Source organism: Rhincodon typus, chromosome 16 (genome assembly GCF_021869965.1).
Source record: "Rhincodon typus isolate 14 chromosome 16, sRhiTyp1.1, whole genome shotgun sequence".
Taxonomy (NCBI): Eukaryota; Metazoa; Chordata; class Chondrichthyes; order Orectolobiformes; family Rhincodontidae; genus Rhincodon; species Rhincodon typus.
This window is the reverse complement of record NC_063347.1, coordinates 56,449,380-56,467,154: the sequence shown is the minus strand read 5'-3', so window position 1 is coordinate 56,467,154 and position 17,775 is coordinate 56,449,380. Positions and strand designations below refer to the sequence as shown.

Here is a 17,775-nt window from a genome sequence, read left to right as displayed (position 1 = left end):
CCTCTGTATTTGCAACACAGTAAAATTGAAACCTTCAAAAACTTTCAAAATTGACCTGAAAACTTCCTAACTAGACTTTTGAATAACCAATCACAGACTCTGCAAATAATTCCAGATACCAGTCTGATTCTTAAACAAAAGACTTAGCAATTTATTAACAATATAGTGACTTCCGAGAGTGAAAAATTAAACAAAGTAATCTAGTTAATAGCCATGCTTTAAGCCCAAACCTTTGTTTTCATCCCCATTAACACAAAAAACAGATTTATAAAAACGGTTAAGAGATAAACAAAGGAACAAAATTGGCCAAATTACTCAGTGGTTTTCACATTGTGTTGTTCCACAGGCATACATGATGGTTTCTTGGTTGATTTTTTTTGAAGATGTCAATCAGAGTTACCTTTTCAGTGCACTCAGATAAAGGCAGTAATACTTACAACTTAGTTTTCTGTTTTCTGAGCTTCCAAGAGCTGCTCATGGGAGGTTAAGGTCAAAAGTCACACGACACTAGGTTACCGTGCAACAAAATTTTATTATAAAGTCTGTGCCCGGGTGCTCTCTTCACTTCATCTGACGAAGGGACAGCATTCCAAAAGCTGTTGGACTATAACCTGATGATGTGTGACTTTTGACCTTGCCCACCCCAGTCCAACACTGGCACCTTCACATCATGGGAGGTTAGGCAGGAAGTTTTCAATTCTTCATGTTGTAGCATCAACAGCCAGATTCATTTTTTTTTCCATGTAAATACAGTCCAAAACCAATTCAACTCTGACTGCTCCCAACAGACTGATCATTTCCTCCATGAAGCCCCAGTTACCATTCAGCATCTGCCATCTGCTTGAACATAAGATCTTTTCCAGACTGGCTGGAACCAATTCCCAGGCAGTTTCCCAATACTTTAACTGTTCTTTATGAACCTAAAGAGTGAAGCATCAGCAGCATAATTTACAATAGAGCCATACATAGTTCAACCTGATCCCATGTTTCCAGAGCAGATATGTATATTTTCTATCTGGAACGAATGACAATCAGAAATGCAATTTTGTCGAATTACAAAGTAGCTTAGGAATATAGTTTAGGAGAATAGAGGATAATTATTGCCTGCTAATGTTGTTTTGGCTCAGAAAAACTAATTCAGCGCAAGCCAAGGACAACCAGTTTTTATGTCTCAGTAATACAGCAATAAGTGCTAATCCTGAATCTGTTGACGGCTAGCTTCATGGGTTAATTTAGGAACTATTGCACTATTGGTTATTTAAAAAAAAGCACTTTAAGATTTTATTAACTTTTGTTTCTTATCCACATTGCAGGAAGTAACAAACAAACTCCTATCTGATTATGATATATTTGATGAATTCTACTACAATCTCTCTGATAGTGATTTTGAAGCTAAGTAAGTGCTATACATTATGAAGGTATTGTGAACAACAAATTCTTAAAAATTATAAAATGTTCTATTGGGCACCTGCTGAGTGTGGAACTTCAATAACATGTACTGTAAAGTACAGGTTTTAATTCTTCACAAAAAGAGGAGGTGGTGGCCGAATGGTTTGTGTGTTTTGAGTTTAAGAATGATGTCCCCTTAAGAAGTTCAACATGCATGTAAACCAGGTATCGGGATGTGATCACATGACCGGATGCCATGATGACACCCTAGACTGTGCATAGAGATTACTTTGTATTGTCTATACTAGTTTAACTGCAAATGAACTCATCAGCAATCTTCAAGTAATCAGAATCCACCTAACTAATGTGAGTTATATTTAGGCAATACAAAAACATTATGACAGGGTGTCAGGAGTGGTATATTACAGTGGGGTGTACAGTGGTGATTGTTCTTAAAATAATCCTATAAAGGTCAGTATCCCATCACCAAGTCACCCTTTATTTACATGTGCATAGTACATGACACTGACCCAGCTAGCTCAGAGCCAGCTCCTAGAGTGAACAGAAACCCTGACATTCCTGTTTATATCTGTCAGCCTGGATTCCCTGTTTGGACCAGATGAACATATTCTATGATGTCCACCTTGCTGACCTCATTCCAATCGCTACATCTCTCCCTCTCTTCCGGGGCGTTTTCACACCAGCTGTGGTTCCTCTGACTGTGCCTCAGGTACTGCTGTACTGGACTGTAGCCCACCTCTTGCACCTGGAGCATCGAGGCCGAAATTCTTCATCTTCAGGTGGTACTGGCATCGAGGCTGTGACATCTGCCATGTCCATCTCACACTCAGAGGATTCTTCAATGCTAGGCTAACCCATCGGTTCTGACAGCCTTGACAGATGTTCTCAGAGTCCGGGCAGGTTTTGCTCCTGCCCCATTTGTGAGATTGCAGCTATCATGTGGTCTACCTGCTTGTTCAGGACCACCTCTCCTACCTAACTTTGTACGACACAGGATCTGACCTCCTGTCGACTATGCCTCTTACCCATACAGGGCCTTTCCTCTGGTTTCAACACCAAACTTTGTCCCCTGAAGTAAACTGCCTCTCTTGCTTAGAGGAGTGTTGTGTCCAGTATTGGCATTCCTGATGCCGTTTCATCCTCCCCCTGCAAGGTTCGGGAAGATTGGGTTTAACCTGGTACAGAGTCTTTTCCCCATGACCAACCCTGCTGGAGCTGTCACTATAGTTGCGTGAGAGGTGGTCCTATAATAAAACATGAACTGGAACTGAGATAACAAGGTGTAGAGCTGGATGAACACAGCAGGCCAAGCAGCATCATAGGAGCAGGAAGGCTGACGTTTCGGGCCTAGACCTTTCATCAGAAATGGGGGAGGGGAACGGGGTTCTGAAATAAATAGGGAGAGAGGAGGAGGCGGAGATAGAGGAGAAGATAGGTGGAGAGGAAACAGACAGGTCAAAGAGGTGGGGATGGAGCCAGTAAAGGTGAGTGTAGGTGGGGAGGTAGGGAGGAGATAGGTCAGCCCAGAGAGGACGGACAGGTCAAGGGGGCGGGATGAGGTTAGTCGGTGGGAGATGGGGGTGCAGCTTGAGGTGGGAGGAGGGGATAGGTGGGAGGAAGAACAGGTTAGGGAGGCGGGGACAAGCCGGGCTGGTTTTGGGATGCGGTAGGGGGAGGGGAGATTTTGAAGCTTGTGAAATCCACATTGATACCATTGGGCTGCAGGGTTCCCAAGCGGAATATGAGTTGCTGTTCCTGCAACCTTCAGGTGGCATCGTTGTGGCACTGCAGGAGGCCCAGGATGGACATGTCATCTGGGGAATAGGAGGGGGAGTTGAAATGGTTCGCGACTGGGAGGTGCAGTTGTTTATTGCGAACCGAGCTTAGGTGTTCTGCAAAGTGGCCTCTAAGCTTCCGTTTGGTTTCCCCGATGTAGAGGAGGCCACAACGGGTACAGCGGATGCAGTATACCACATTAGCAGATGTGCAGGTGAACATCTGCTTGTTGTGGAAAGTCTTCTTGGGGCCTGGGATGGGGGTGAGGGAGGAGATGTGGGGGCAGGTGTAGCACTTCCTGCGGTTGCAGGGACAAGTGCCGGGTGTGGTGGGGCTGGAGGGGAGTGTGGAGCGGACAAGTGGCCCCAAGAAGACTTTCCACAACAAGCAGATGTTTACCTGCACATCTGCTAATGTGGTATACTGCATCCGCTGTACCCGTTGTGGCCTCCTCTACATCGGGGAAACCAAGCGGAAGCTTGGGGACCGCTTTGCAGAACACCTACGCTCGGTTCGCAATAAACAACTGCACCTCCCAGTCACGAACCATTTCAACTCCCCCTCCCATTCCTCAGATGACATGTCCATCCTGGGCCTCCTGCAGTGCCACAACGATGCCTCCTGAAGGTTGCAGGAACAGCAACTCATATTCCGCTTGGGAACCCTGCAGCCCAATCGTATCAATGTGGATTTCACAAGCTTCATAATCTCCCCTCCCCCTACCACATCCCAAAACCATTCCAGCTCGTCCCCGCCTCCCTAACCTGTTCTTCCTCCCACCTATCCCCTCCTCCCACCTCAAGCCGCATCCCCATTTCCTACCTACTAACTTCATCCCGCCCCCTTGACCTGTCCGTCCTCCCTGGACTGACCTATCTCCTCCCTAACTCCCCACCTACACTCACCTTTACTGGCTCCATCCCCACCTCTTTGACCTGTCTGTTTCCTCTCCACCTATCTTCTCCTCTATCCATCTTCTATCCGCCTCCCCCTCTCTCCCTATTTATTTCAGAACCCCCTTCTCCTCCCCCATTTCTGATGAAGGGTCTAGGCCCGAAACATCAGCCTTCCTGCTCCTATGATGCTGCTTGGCCTGCTGTGTTCATCCAGCTCTACACCTTGTTATCTCAGATTCTCCAGCATCTGCAGTTCCTACTATCTCATGAACTGGAACTGTTTGATATCAAATGAAGCTGTGGTTGTTTCTTTAAGCCTGTCTTCAAAGTTTGGACTACTCTTTCTGCCAGACCACTGCACGATGGATGGTAAAGAGCCGTCCTTACATGTCAAATGCCATTCAACTTTAGGAAATACTCAAGCTCCTTGCTGGAAATAATGGCCCATTATCTGTGACCAACAACTCTAGGAGACCATGCAGATGATAATGACACCTAAAAATTCCCTTCCAATCCACACACCATCCTGTCTGTCATTGTTCCTTTACTGTTTCTGAGCCAAATCCTGGAACTCCCTCCCTAACAGCATGTGTGTACCTACACCACAGAGAGTGAAGCAGTTCAAGGAGGCAGCTCACCATGACCCTCCTGTAATTAGGGATTCTGTCTTGACCAGCAATACCAAAATCCTGCAACTGGATAATAAGGAAATAACTAAAGTGGTATGACATAGATTGATACCCACTCCCTGTTGTCCATGTGTCTCAGTGGGTAATCCACCATAATATTTCTCTTTCTGAATGACTCAACTGTAGAAATCATAGAATTGTAAAAACAAGTCATTATCTGACTTTCTTAGCCCTAGGCCATGAGAAGAAATATTAGTATTATTGAAGTGGAGGTCATTTGTCCCAAAGCAATTCTCATGTTTTATAGGCAACAGTTCCTCCACAACAGGAGCTTTTATTTATTTGTTACGCATTTTAAACAAGTGAAATGTAATCTGACAGCTGTCAGTGTTGAGCAGAATGCTACTACACCCAAGGTCAAATTTGACACACAAGTAAAAGTTTAGTATGCTAGCCTTTGCTAGACCAAAAGGAAGGGCAACATCAGTACAGTGCAACAGGAGGGCAGAAAACTGAGGAAGAAAAGCTACTTGCACTACTTGGACAGCATCTTGCCCTGCCAAACAGCATACCGTCATGGAGAGAAATCAGAGTTAACGTTTCGGGTCGAGTTATCCTTCCTCGGAACAGATGCTGCCAGACCTGCTGAGCTTTTCCAGCAATTTCTGTTTTTGCTTCTGATTTACGGCGTCTGCAATTCTTTCGGTTTTTGTTTATCATACAGTCGTATGTGCATACAAAGATATAGAAATCACTATAAAGTTAAATATATTGCTTTAAAATCCTGGTGAGAAAGCAGAGTTAGGGCTCCAATCACATGAAGGGGGATACTGGGATAAAGTTTTAATTGTAGCATTCAACTGGATTTAAGGGTCAAGAATTTCTTCATGTTTGGCAATTGTTTTAATTCAGATAGGTACAGAAGGAGTGAGAAATCAGTCAAGGATTCAGAATAGAAAATCTCAGAAAGGCCTTTGACAAGATCCCACATGGAAGGCAAAATGAATATATGCACATTGTTTTTGGCATGTCCCTCACAGCTCGGCTTAAGGTTGAGTGTGAATGAAGAAACATTTTGAGTGTGAAGGATATTATGTTACTTTCTGGACACTTCAGATTACGAGGGCAAAGTGGGAAGAATCATTTCTGACTCCTTCCTTGATGATCAAATGAGTTTATTAAACCTCTTCATGTGCTTAAAATATAGGTGGAGCTGCATAATCCCTTGATATCAAAGATTACCTATAATTTTAACTCATTTTAGTGTCTGAAAAATTGGGGTAGGGAGTCCACACATTAATATAACAAGTCAATCATTCATCTTTTCCTCGCAGCACTTGAATTTCTTGAAACAAAATAGTGACTGGCCTTCATCTTCAAGTTGTTGTAACTACAAATATTGCAGAGATTTCCCTTCACCTCCTGAGGAGAGAGAGAGACTTTCAATAGAGGGTACACATTTCACTGGGAGCGTACTCATACTATTAAAAAATAACTGAGGGAATTAGGCTGGAGGTCATATCAGCAGGTGAAAATATAGTCCTGACAGCAATAGTAATGCCATAGAGAAAAATTCAGGCCTAAGTGAGGGATCAGATTAAAAACATCATGGCTTGGATTTCATGTTTTCAGCAGCACTCGCTGAATGTTCTTCATAAGGATCATGAGAGGGTAATAGCACATTTACAGGGGAGACCTGATTAAAGTGATGGTTGGGAGATATTTGGCATGGAATAAGCACATATGCCACTAGTCATATTGGACTCTTCCCTAGCTGTTTTATACTTTTCTGATTTCTAACTTCATATGTTTTATTTTAATAACACTTCATTATGAGTATTAATAATTGTACACTTTTCCACCATATTAGTTTAGCAAAAGAAGCTGCACTATTTTGCACTGCATGTATAAAAAATAACAATGCTTATGCACTGAATGAGTATCATAGCACATTTTTAAAGGGAAAAACATATTCAAATATTTAAAAAGTGGCACAGAAATTTTAGTTACTGTAACATTTGAATTATAGTTATTTATTGCCATTAATTTATCTGTGGCATCATGTCTCACAATTTATTTAATATTTGAATTTTTTTGCGCATTTCATTGTTTAAGACAATTATTCTGTTTGTTTGCAGATGGAGTGCGATTGCTGCACCTCATTTAATCACTGCACGAATGGAGCTAATAAAAATCCAACACATGGAGGAGGAAGAGCTTTTCCGTAAAATACAGTTATCAGACCAAAGCACTTTGCAGGAGAGGATTGAAGGATTAGAGGTATTCCACTGTGGCAGAGAAGAGATAAAATGTGTTGAGTATCTTTGGCTCCTATGACCTGGACACCAAAGGCCAAAGTTAGGGATAGGACACAAGCTTTTCACAACCTATTTGACCCTGAACTGATCTTCCAATCCCACATCTTCTCCATGGAAGGCCAACTACTTTCTTCATACCATTGCCTATTTCTGCCTTGTCTCATTTCACAAGCTTCTGATACCTTCATACTTGGGTATTTCAAAACTATCTTGACCAACCTCCCATCTTCTGCACTCCATGAACTTAAACTTATCCAAAACTCTGCTGCCCATCTACACTTCTCCAGCCCTCTCCTTAATACCAGCCACTGCGATCAAACTTTTAGTAACCAATCCTAATTGTGCAATTATCATCTGTGAAGTACCTTGGGCTGTTTTACTATGTATCAGGGCCTTGTAAGTGCCAACTGTTGGCTGCATAGATTGGACTGCGCATAGACAAATGGGGTACACACATCTGTAACTGTTCCTACCATTAGGGATTAATGCTCAGCATACTGTATCAGTCCAGAGGTTGATCTCATTAGATAGCTAACGCTTCCATACAACTTTTACATTTTAGATGGTGGTAGCTGGATTTTCTGCTTATACTGATATGAATCGTGCGCATGAAATCGCTAATGAGGTGAGGCGAATCCACAAACAATTGGTGGAGTCACAGCATCTAGCACAACTCTATAATAGTAGAGAACGGCTCTTCGAAATGCCAGTCACAAATGTGAGTATAGTTTAATCAAACACTAGAGTAAGTATAATGGATATGATATGAGCTCACATTTGGGGGAGCACTTGATAGTGTCCCATAGTGATCTGAGCTACAGTCTCAACTATGCACAATATTTAGTAATGCCTTATATAGAAAACCAAATATGTAAGTTTACTGACTAGACTGATTGGGGTGGCGTGTGAGTAGGGTGGATGGGAGCATACAATTACAAAAAGACATTGATAGATTTGTCATGATCACAGACTTGACCACCAACTTCATGTTATGATCATGGATAAAATCATTCAAATTATGTTATGTTGATCTGGTTAGGGATCAGTAATCTCTATTTTTACAAGCAGAAAAAGATGAGATCCAGGGGAGTTACGAAAGGAATAAAGCCACAAGAACCACAATCTGAATAAATAACAATGATATATTGTACAAGTTAGAACAGTAATATGATTTGCAATAAATGTACAACTTATTTCTAACTCTTAGACTTAACGTGTGGAATGCAATGATCGAGCACGCCACACACAGGTCAAATAATAAATGCTACCAAGGTAGATCCCATAGATTTTGTAGTCACATCTCTCCACATATCAATGATATATTAATTAAAACTACCTCTGATTAATTGTCTGAATGACTGCTTCTATCCTAGTTGATTGCCTTCCTGACTTCGGTTCCCTTGACTTCAAAAATTGTACTCCAATACTTATTCACAGTACTCATGTAATCGCTGATTTTGAATATGTGCAGCAGGTTACAGATGCAAGTATCTTGAAACTTCCTTCTTTACAAAAGATTAATATTTTTCGTACTTCTAGCAGATCTGTGGAGAGAAATCAGAATTAACGTTTCGGGTCAAATGACCCTTCCTTAGCATCCTTCACTTGACACAAAACTTTCACTCTGATTTCTCCCCACAGATGCTGAGGTTTTCCAGCAACTTCTATTTTTGTTTCTGATTCACAGCATCCGCCTGAATCAATAGTTTGCCTTTATAATGGAAGCATTTACCAGAAGAAAGAAGGTATGCTTAATTTGACTTTTGTTATCTTTTGTAAACAGTATGAAAGACTTTACAAAATGGTAAAGGAATTCCATCCCTATCGGGATCTATGGACAACTACATCAGACTGGTTACGTTGGTATGACAGCTGGATGAATGATCCACTGACTACCATTGATGCAGAACAAATTGAGAAGAACGTAATTGAGTCCTACAAAACTCTGCACAGGTGCACCAAATATTTTAAGGATATTCCAGGTAAATCATTGTTTCAATTTCCTTTATTGCATACAAATTAATTCTGATGATTCAATTAATTTTTATTGAAAAAATTGATTTTCCAAAAATTAAATTGAGTATTGCTAAAAAAGACACATTTTGTTGAAGCTTTTCAACTGACACTCATCAGGCCAATGCTCAAGCTACCTTAAATCAGAAAGATCTAAGGTAATTATGAAAAAGGACAAAGATGGATCAAAAATAAAAGTTCTCAACTGAGGGAAAGCTAATTTTAAATGATAAGACAAGATCCGGCCAAAGTGGACTGGGAGCAGGTACTTGCAGGAAAATCCTTATCAGAGGAATGAGAGACATTCAAAAGGGTAATAAATGAGAGTGCAAAGCGAACTTATTTCCATAAAGGTGAAAGGTAGGACCAACAAGTCCTGAGAACCTTGGATGTCAGGGGACGTGCAGGATTGGATAAGAAACAAATGGAAGCTTGTGGAGGATGCTCAAGGATAAAAGCAGAGATGCCCTAGAGGATCATAGAAAGTGCAGGGAGTTGCTTTAAAAAGAAATTAGGAGAGCAAAGAGGGGACTTTAGAAAACAATGGCAGGATACCATTAAGGAAAATCCAAAGGCATTTTTTAAGTATACTTGGGGCAAGGAAGTAGCCAGGGAATAAGTAAGGCCCATTCGGAACCAAAGTAGCAATCTGTGTGTGGAGCTGGAAGATGTGGATGAGATTTTAAATGACTACTTTGCATCTGTATTCACTGTAGAGAAGAATGATGTAGGTACAGAAATCAAGGAGTGGGACTGTGATATACTTGAATGAATTGGCAGTGATATAGAGGAGGCATTATTAGTTTTAGCTGACTTGAAAGTAGAGAAATCTCCAGACTCAGACATGATATGAGATGTATCCTCGGCTGTTCTGGAAGGCAAGAGAGGAGATTGCAGAGGTTCTGACATTAATTTTTAAATCTTCTCTGGCTACAAGGGGTGCCAGAGGATTAGAAGACAGCAAATGTGGTACCATTATTCAAGAACAGTGGTAGGGATAAACCTGGAAACTACAGACGATTGAGTCTAATATCTGTGGTAGAAAAACTATTAGAAAACATTTTGAGGAATACAATTAATCTTCATCTGGAGAGGAAAGGATTGCTCAAGAATAGTCATTATGGCTTTGTGAGGGGGAGATCATGTTGAACAAATTTGATTGAATTTTTTGAGGAGGTGACTAGGTAGATGAGGGTAGTGCAGTTGGTGTAGTCTACATGGACTTCAGTAAGGTTTTTGACAAGGTCTTGCATAGAAAACTGGTTAAGAAACTAAGAGATTCTCATGGCAATTTGGTAAATTGAATCCAAAATTGGCTTAGTTGCAGGAAGCAGAAGGTGATGTTTAAAGGTATTTTGTGACTAGAAACCTGTGTTTGGTGGTGTACCCACAGGGTTCATTGTTGGATTCCACGTTGTTTGTTGTGTACATTAATGATATAGACATGAATATAGGAGGTATGATCAGTAAATTCACAGATGACACAAAAATTAGTGATGTGGTGAATGTCAAGCTCAAAAGCCTTAGATTGCAGAGTGGTATAAACAGCCTGCTCAAATGAGCTGAACAGTGGCAAATGGAATGTAAAGCCAAAAAACTGAGGTGATGCATTTTGAGAGGAGTAACAAGTCATGAGCACAAATTAAAAGGTAGAACCCTAGGCAGTGCATGTTCATAGATCCTTGAAGGCAGCAGGACAGGTAGATAAAGTGGCTAAGAAGAATCATGGAATATTTTATTATTCAAAGCACTGACCACAAAAAGGAGGTTATTTTGGAGCTGTATATAAAGTTAGTTAGGCTACAGCTGGAATACCGTGTGCAAGTCTGGTCACCACACTATAGGAAGATTGCAAGAGGGGGCAGAAAAGGTTCACTAGGATATTGTCCGGACTGGAATGATTCAGCTATGCAGAGAGACTAGATAGGCTGGGATTGTTTCCCTTAGAGCTAAAAAGATGGAGGAGCAAACTGATTGAAGTTCTGAGAGGCATAGACAAGCTAGATGGGGAGAAACGTTTCCCCTTTGTAGAGGAGTCCGTAACCATAGAGAACAGATTTATAGCAGGAGGAAGGAAGGAGGTTTAGAGGGTATTTGAGGAAAAAACGTTCACCCAGAAGTTTGTCGGTATCTGGATCTTCATACTGCCTAAAACAACAATAAAAGTAGACAAGACATTTAAGAATATTTGAAATACCATAGCATACAAGACTACAGACGAAATGCTGGAAAGTATGATTAGAAAAGATGGATATTTGATGACTGGTGTGGACACAGGGCTGAAGCCTTCTTTCCATGCATAAAAACTCTATGACTCCACCTAATAATTATTTTTAAAAGAGCTGGCTGAAGTAGCTGATGGTGAAATGTCAATGGCTGTTATTTGTATGGACTTCCAGAAATCATTTCACAAAGTCCCTCATAAGATTCTTTTGACCAAAGTTGAAATTATTATCGATTTGCTTAAGAAATTGATTGACTGACAGGAGACAGACAATATCGGTAACGGTCAGGTTCTCCAGATTGCAGGATATGACTAGTTGTCTTCCGTTAGTGTATGTATCTGGTGCCACATAATTCATGATTAATATTACTGACTTAGATGATCAGATAGGAAGCTACTTACACACGACAGAAAAATAAATGGTATTATTAGCAGTAAGGGCTGAAGCACAAAATTACAAAGAGATATAAATGCATTGCAAAGTGTGCCAATTGGATATCAGTGTACAGAAATATGCCTATATCCCCATTGGATTAAACAGGACACTTTTTCGATCATAAAAGATAGAAATAGTGGAAATGCAAAGAAACCTGTCAGTCTAGATCCATAGAACATTAAAATGTCACGAGGAAGTACAGAAAATAATCAAAAAGACTAATACAATGGTAGACTTTAGAGCTCTAGAACAAAAGGAGTAGAAATCATACTTCAGGTATACAAAGCCATGTGTAGATGACATCTGGAGTATCATGAACATACTCAGCATCACATCTTGGGAATTATATATTGTCCTTGCAGGGAATGCAGCTTAGATTTATTGATATTTGTATTACAACAGAATTAAATTACAAGGAGTGTTCACACAAGCTAGATTATATTTCCCAGCATGTTCACGAAGGGTTGATTTGATTGAAGTTTTTAAACTAATAACATTTCTGTGTGGTTCTGGTGTCACATGTGTGCCTGACCAGGGAAGATCAACAGATTTCCTTCCCTTTAGGACGTTAGTGAACCAGATAGAATTTTCTGACAATTAACAGTGGTTACATGGTTGCTGTTTGGCTAACTTTTCATTGCAAATTTTTATTGAATTCATATTTCACCAACTGCCATATGGCATACAATACCATGTTCCAAGAGCATTAACCTGCAGCCCCTCTGCTCCACCTCATCCGTCCCCACCTGCTGTGGATCTCCTGCGTCATCACTGCATCATGAAAGTACCAATGGCTGAAAACTCTACATTAGGAGGCTGTTCCACATCCACTGCAGGTTGGTGCTGGTCCTGATTTCCAGATGGACGTGTTTCTCATCCATTCTTAGATCTGCTCTTTGTGCAGCGGCCAAAGAAACTATCATAACTTCTGTGCCTCGATCCATTGGAGACCGTTCCAATGAGTTTGTGTGGCCAATATCAGAAGCAGTTTCTCAGGAATGTGACCATTTAGCTATCATGTCACACACACAAATAACATTTGAACAGCATCTTCAAAACATTGGGACATGAAGGCTTCCAACAATCAGGGCAATGGGATTCCTCTACAAGGACCTTTAAGTTCCTCATTCACATTAGTTACTTGGTTTACAATTTTTACTCTGCTTTTAGTGTCTTCTAGTTTGAAGACAAATAAAAATATTTATTCAACATCTCTGCCATCACCTTATTCTTTACTATAATTTCTCCTTTCTCAGGCCATAAGGGATGAATGTTTGCATTTGTTAGTCTACACTTTTTGGCATACTTGCACAAGTTCTTACACTTTGTTTTTATGTTTCTTCCTGGGTTACTAGTAATTTTAAATAGCAATGAATTCTAGCAATTTTTTGATTATCCTTTGCTAGTTTCTGAAACTTTCCCAATCTTTGCTATTTTTCATAATATTAAAAAGTTTCTTCTTTTAATCTCATACTTTAAATGTTCTTGTGGAGTTTTTGTTACTTAGTGAAATTCATTTTTGTTCAGAATTTTGAGCTATTTATTTACATGACTGTCACCACTTAATCTATTGTTCTACATTTTAATCTGTTTTCTCAATCCACCTAGGCCATCTGGGCCCCATACTTATGTAAAATCTTGTTTCAAACTAAATATGTAACTATCAAACTTAATTTAAATGTGGTCATATTATAATAAAATCCTTTACTATGAAATTATCATATCTTTTTACATGAAACTAGATCCGAAATAGTCTAATGCCGATTGACTCCATGGCATATTGTTCTATGAAATTGCCTTGAATGTATTCCATGAACTCATCCTCCAGACTGGCTTTGCCTATTGGATTTATTTAATCTATATGAAAATTAATGTCACTCACAGTTATTGCATTATCTTTATAAATGTCTTGCTTTTTCTTAGTTAGAACTCTGTCCAGAGGTATAGATTATTTTGGTGGGCAGTAAACTACTCTACCATTGGTTTCTGTCCTTTGTTATTTCTCAGCAACAACACTGGCATCTACCTGACTATGGAAAATTGCCCAGGTATCTCCTGTACATGAAAAAGCAGGACAAATCCAACCCAGCCAATTACCACCCCATCAGTCTATGCTCGATCATCAGTAAAGTGATGGAAGGTGTCATCAACAGTGCTATCAAGCAGCACCTGCTCAGCAATAACTTGCTCAATGATGCTCAGTTTGGATTCCACCAGGGCCACTCAGCTCCTGACCTCATTACAGCCTTGGTTCAAATATGGACAAAAGAGATGAATTCCATATGTAAGGTGAGAGTGACTGGCCTTGATATAAAGGCGGCATTTGACAGAGTGTGGCATCAAGGAACTCCAACAAAACTGGAGTCAGTAGGTATCAGGGGGCAAACTCTCTGCTGGTCGGAGATACACCTGGCACTAGGAAGATGGTACTGATTGTTGGAGATCAGTCATCTCAGCACCAGGACATCTCTGCAGGAGTTCCTCAGGGTTGTGCCGTAAGCCCGACTGTTTTCAGCTGCTTCATCAACAACCTTTCCTCCATCACAAGGTAAGAAGTAGGGATGTCCACCAATGAGGACATAGTGTTTAGCACCATTTGTGACTCCTCAGATACTGAAGTAGTCCATGTCCGAATGTAGTAATACCTGGACAGCATCCAGACTTGGGCTGAAAAGTGGTAAGCAGCATTTGTGCCACACAAATGCCAGGCAATGATCATTTTCAATAAGGGACAATCTAACCACCATCCTTTGCTATTCGATGGCTTTACCATCACTGAATCCTCACTATCAACATCCTGGGCATTACCATTGACTAGAAAGTCAACTGGACTAGTTACATAAATATAGTTGCTACAAAAATAGGTCAGAAGCTAGGAATACTGCAGCAAGTAACTCACCTCCTGACTGCTCAAAGCGTGTCCTGAATCTACAAGGCACAAGTCAGAAATGTGACAGAATACTCCTCATTTATCTGGATGAGTGCAGCACCAATAACACTCAAGAAGCTTGACATCACTCAGGACAAAGCAGCTCACCTGAATGCCACCATATCCACAAATATCCACTCCCTCCAATAACAGCAGTGTGTACCATCTGCAAAATGCGCTGAAGAAATTCGCCAAAGATCCATTGACAAACTCAAGACCATTACCACCTAGAACAATAATGGCAGCAGATACATGGGAGCACCACCCCTCCTGCAAGTTCTCCTCCAAGTCACTCATCATCCTGACTTGGAAATATATCACTTCCCCTCATTGTCATAGGGATAAAATCCTGAAATTGCATCCCGAATGGCATTGTAGGTCTACCTACATGGATTATGGCAGTTCAAACAGTCAGCTCACCAATGCCTTCTTAAGAGCAACTAATGATGTGCAATAAATGCTCACATCCCACGTGTGACTAGAAGGAAATCTCCATCTAACATAATGGTGTTATTTGATCTTCCAAGCAAAGATCATTTCTTATCACTACGCATTAATTTCAAGGTTGTTTCAAGGTTACCAGCACCAAACCTCATTCTCTGTTCTGCTTGTCATTTCAAAATGTCAAGTGCACAAGTATATTTAGTTCCCAATCTGATTACCTTGCAATCATGTTTCTGTAACTGATTAAACTCACTGATTCTTTGTTGTTCTCATTCTGTCGTTCTTATTCTTAGTATAATTACTTCATCCATCAGATACAGAGCCTTTCATTTTAACTTTTTTTTAACCTGACTATTTCCTGTTTATTTCTGGCCTTTCCTGCCACACTTTACTAAGTTGTTTTATTAACTCTACTTTTATGTTTAAATTTCTAAATTTTGACTTGCCGCTAACTCCTTCCCAATCGTTTATATTAAAACTCTTTCTTCTGCCTGAGCTATTCAGTTCACCAGGACACTAATCAGATCTTCTCAAAAACTTTAAACGCTAATCAGAACTCAGTTTAAAACAAATCACCAAAGTAAACAGCTTCCTTTTCCCTAGGCATTCTATGAATTCTCTTTAATTCACATATTTAACTCACTGATATGCTTGACTCCATTCCAAATTGTGTATTGTTCAGATATTAATTCCTAAGTTTCTGCACACTAGTTTTGTTACAACCAAGATTGGAGGGATTTATTGTTTTCTTTTCCAGTTCTGCTCCTAGTGGTGTTCCGCAGGGATCTCGGTGACCAGTGGTGTTCCGCAGAGATCTGTTCTGGGACCTCTGCTCTTTGTGATTTTTATAAATGACTTGGATGAGGAAGTGGAAGGGTGGGTTAGTAAGTTTGCCGATGACACAAAAGTTGGTGGAGTTGTGGAAAGTGTGGAGGATACTGTTGTAGGTTGCAACGGGACATTGACAGGATGCAAAGCTGGGCAAAGAGGTGGCAGATGGAATTCAACTGGGAAACGTGTGAAGTGATTCATTTTGGAAGGTCGCATTTGAATGCAGAATACAGGGTTAATGGCAGGATTCTTGGCAGTGTGGAGGAACAGAGGGATCTTGGGGTCCACGTCCATAGATCCCTCAAACTTGCCACCCAAGTTGATAGGGTTCTTAACAAGGCATATGGTGTGTTGGCTTTCATTAGCAGGGGGATTGAGTTTAAGAGCCGTGAGGTTGTGCTGCATCTCTATAAAACCCTGGTTAGACTTGGAATATTGTGTTCAGTTCTGGTTGCATCATTATAGGAAGGATGTGGAAGCTTTAGAGAGGGTGCACAGGAGATTTACCAGGATGCTGCCTGGACTGGAGCGCAGGTCTTATGAGGAAAGGTTAAGGGAGCTAGGGCTTTTCTCATTGGAGTGAAGAAGGATGAGAGATGGCTTGATAGAAGTGTACAGGATGATGAGAGGCACAGATAGACTGGATAGCCAGAGACTTTTTCCCAGGGCAGAAATGGCTATCACGAGAGGGCATAATTTTAAGGTGATTGGAGGAAGGTATAAGGGAGATGTCAGAGGTAGGTTCTTTACACAGAGAGTGGTGGGTGTGTGGAATGCACTGCCAGCGGTGGTAGTAGATCCAGATACATTAGGGACATTTAAGCGACTCTTGGATGGGCAGATGGATGATAGTAAAATGAAGGGAATGCAGGGTAGTTTGATCTTAGAGTAGGATAACTGGTCGGCACAACATCGTGGGCCGAAGGGCCTGTACTGTGCTGTACTGTTCTATGTTCGTCCACTGATCACAACAGATGTTAAATTTAACTAGGGTGGTCATTTTTTTTGTTATTTATTCATTTTGTGGGATGTGGGCATTGCTAGTTGGCCAGCATTTATTGCCAGTCCGTAGTTGCCCTTGAGAAGGTAGGGGTGAGCTGCCTTCTTGCACTGCTGCAGTCCTCCTGCTATGGGTTGACCCACAGTGCCATTAGGGAGGGAATTCCAGGATTTTGTCCCGGCGACAGTGGAGGAACAGCAATACATTTCCAAGTCAGAATGGTGAGTAGCTTGGAAGGGAACTTGAACGTGGTCTTCCCATGTATCTGCTGCCCTTGTCCTTCTAGATGGAAGTGGTTGTGGGTTTGGAAGGTCTGAGGATCTTTGGTGATACCCATTGATTCCAGTTTTGCTAGGTCTCCGTGATGCCACAGTCGGTCAAATGCAGCTTTGATATCAAGGGCTGTTACTCTCACCTCACCTTTGGAATTTAGCTGTTTTGTCTGTGTTTGAACTAAGGCTGTAATGAGGTCAGGAGCTGAGTGGCCCTGGCGGAACCCAAACTGGGCATCACTGAGCAGGTTACTGCTGAGAAGGTCCTACTTGATAGCGCTGTTGATGATGCCTTCTATCACTGTACTGATGATCGACAGTGGCCTAGTGGTAATTAGCTGGGTTGGATCTGACCTTTTTTATGTAGAGGACATACTTGGGCAATTTTGCACATGGTCAGGTAGATGTCAGTGTTGTAACTGTACTGGAACAGCTTGGTTAGGGGATCGGCAAGTTCTGGAGCCCTAGTCTTCAGTACTATTGCTGGAATGTTGTCGGGGCCCGTAGCCTTTGCAGTATCCAGTGCCTCCAACCGTTTCGTGATATCACGTGGAGTGAATCGAATTGACTGAAGACTGGAATCTGTAATGCTGGGTA

General features: G+C 41.2%; 1 protein-coding gene across 1 annotated transcript in view; it reads left to right on the top strand.

Moving 5' to 3' along the window:
- The window catches only part of dnah1 (dynein, axonemal, heavy chain 1), a 395,000-nt gene that overhangs the window by 95,002 nt on the left and 282,223 nt on the right, over nt 1-17,775 (top strand). Inside the window, exons 17-20 of the mRNA XM_048606524.1 lie at nt 1,314-1,396; nt 6,850-6,991; nt 7,592-7,747; nt 8,813-9,011. Coding sequence (XP_048462481.1) covers nt 1,314-1,396; nt 6,850-6,991; nt 7,592-7,747; nt 8,813-9,011 — 580 coding nt within the window. The remainder of the gene's footprint in view (nt 1-1,313; nt 1,397-6,849; nt 6,992-7,591; nt 7,748-8,812; nt 9,012-17,775) is intronic.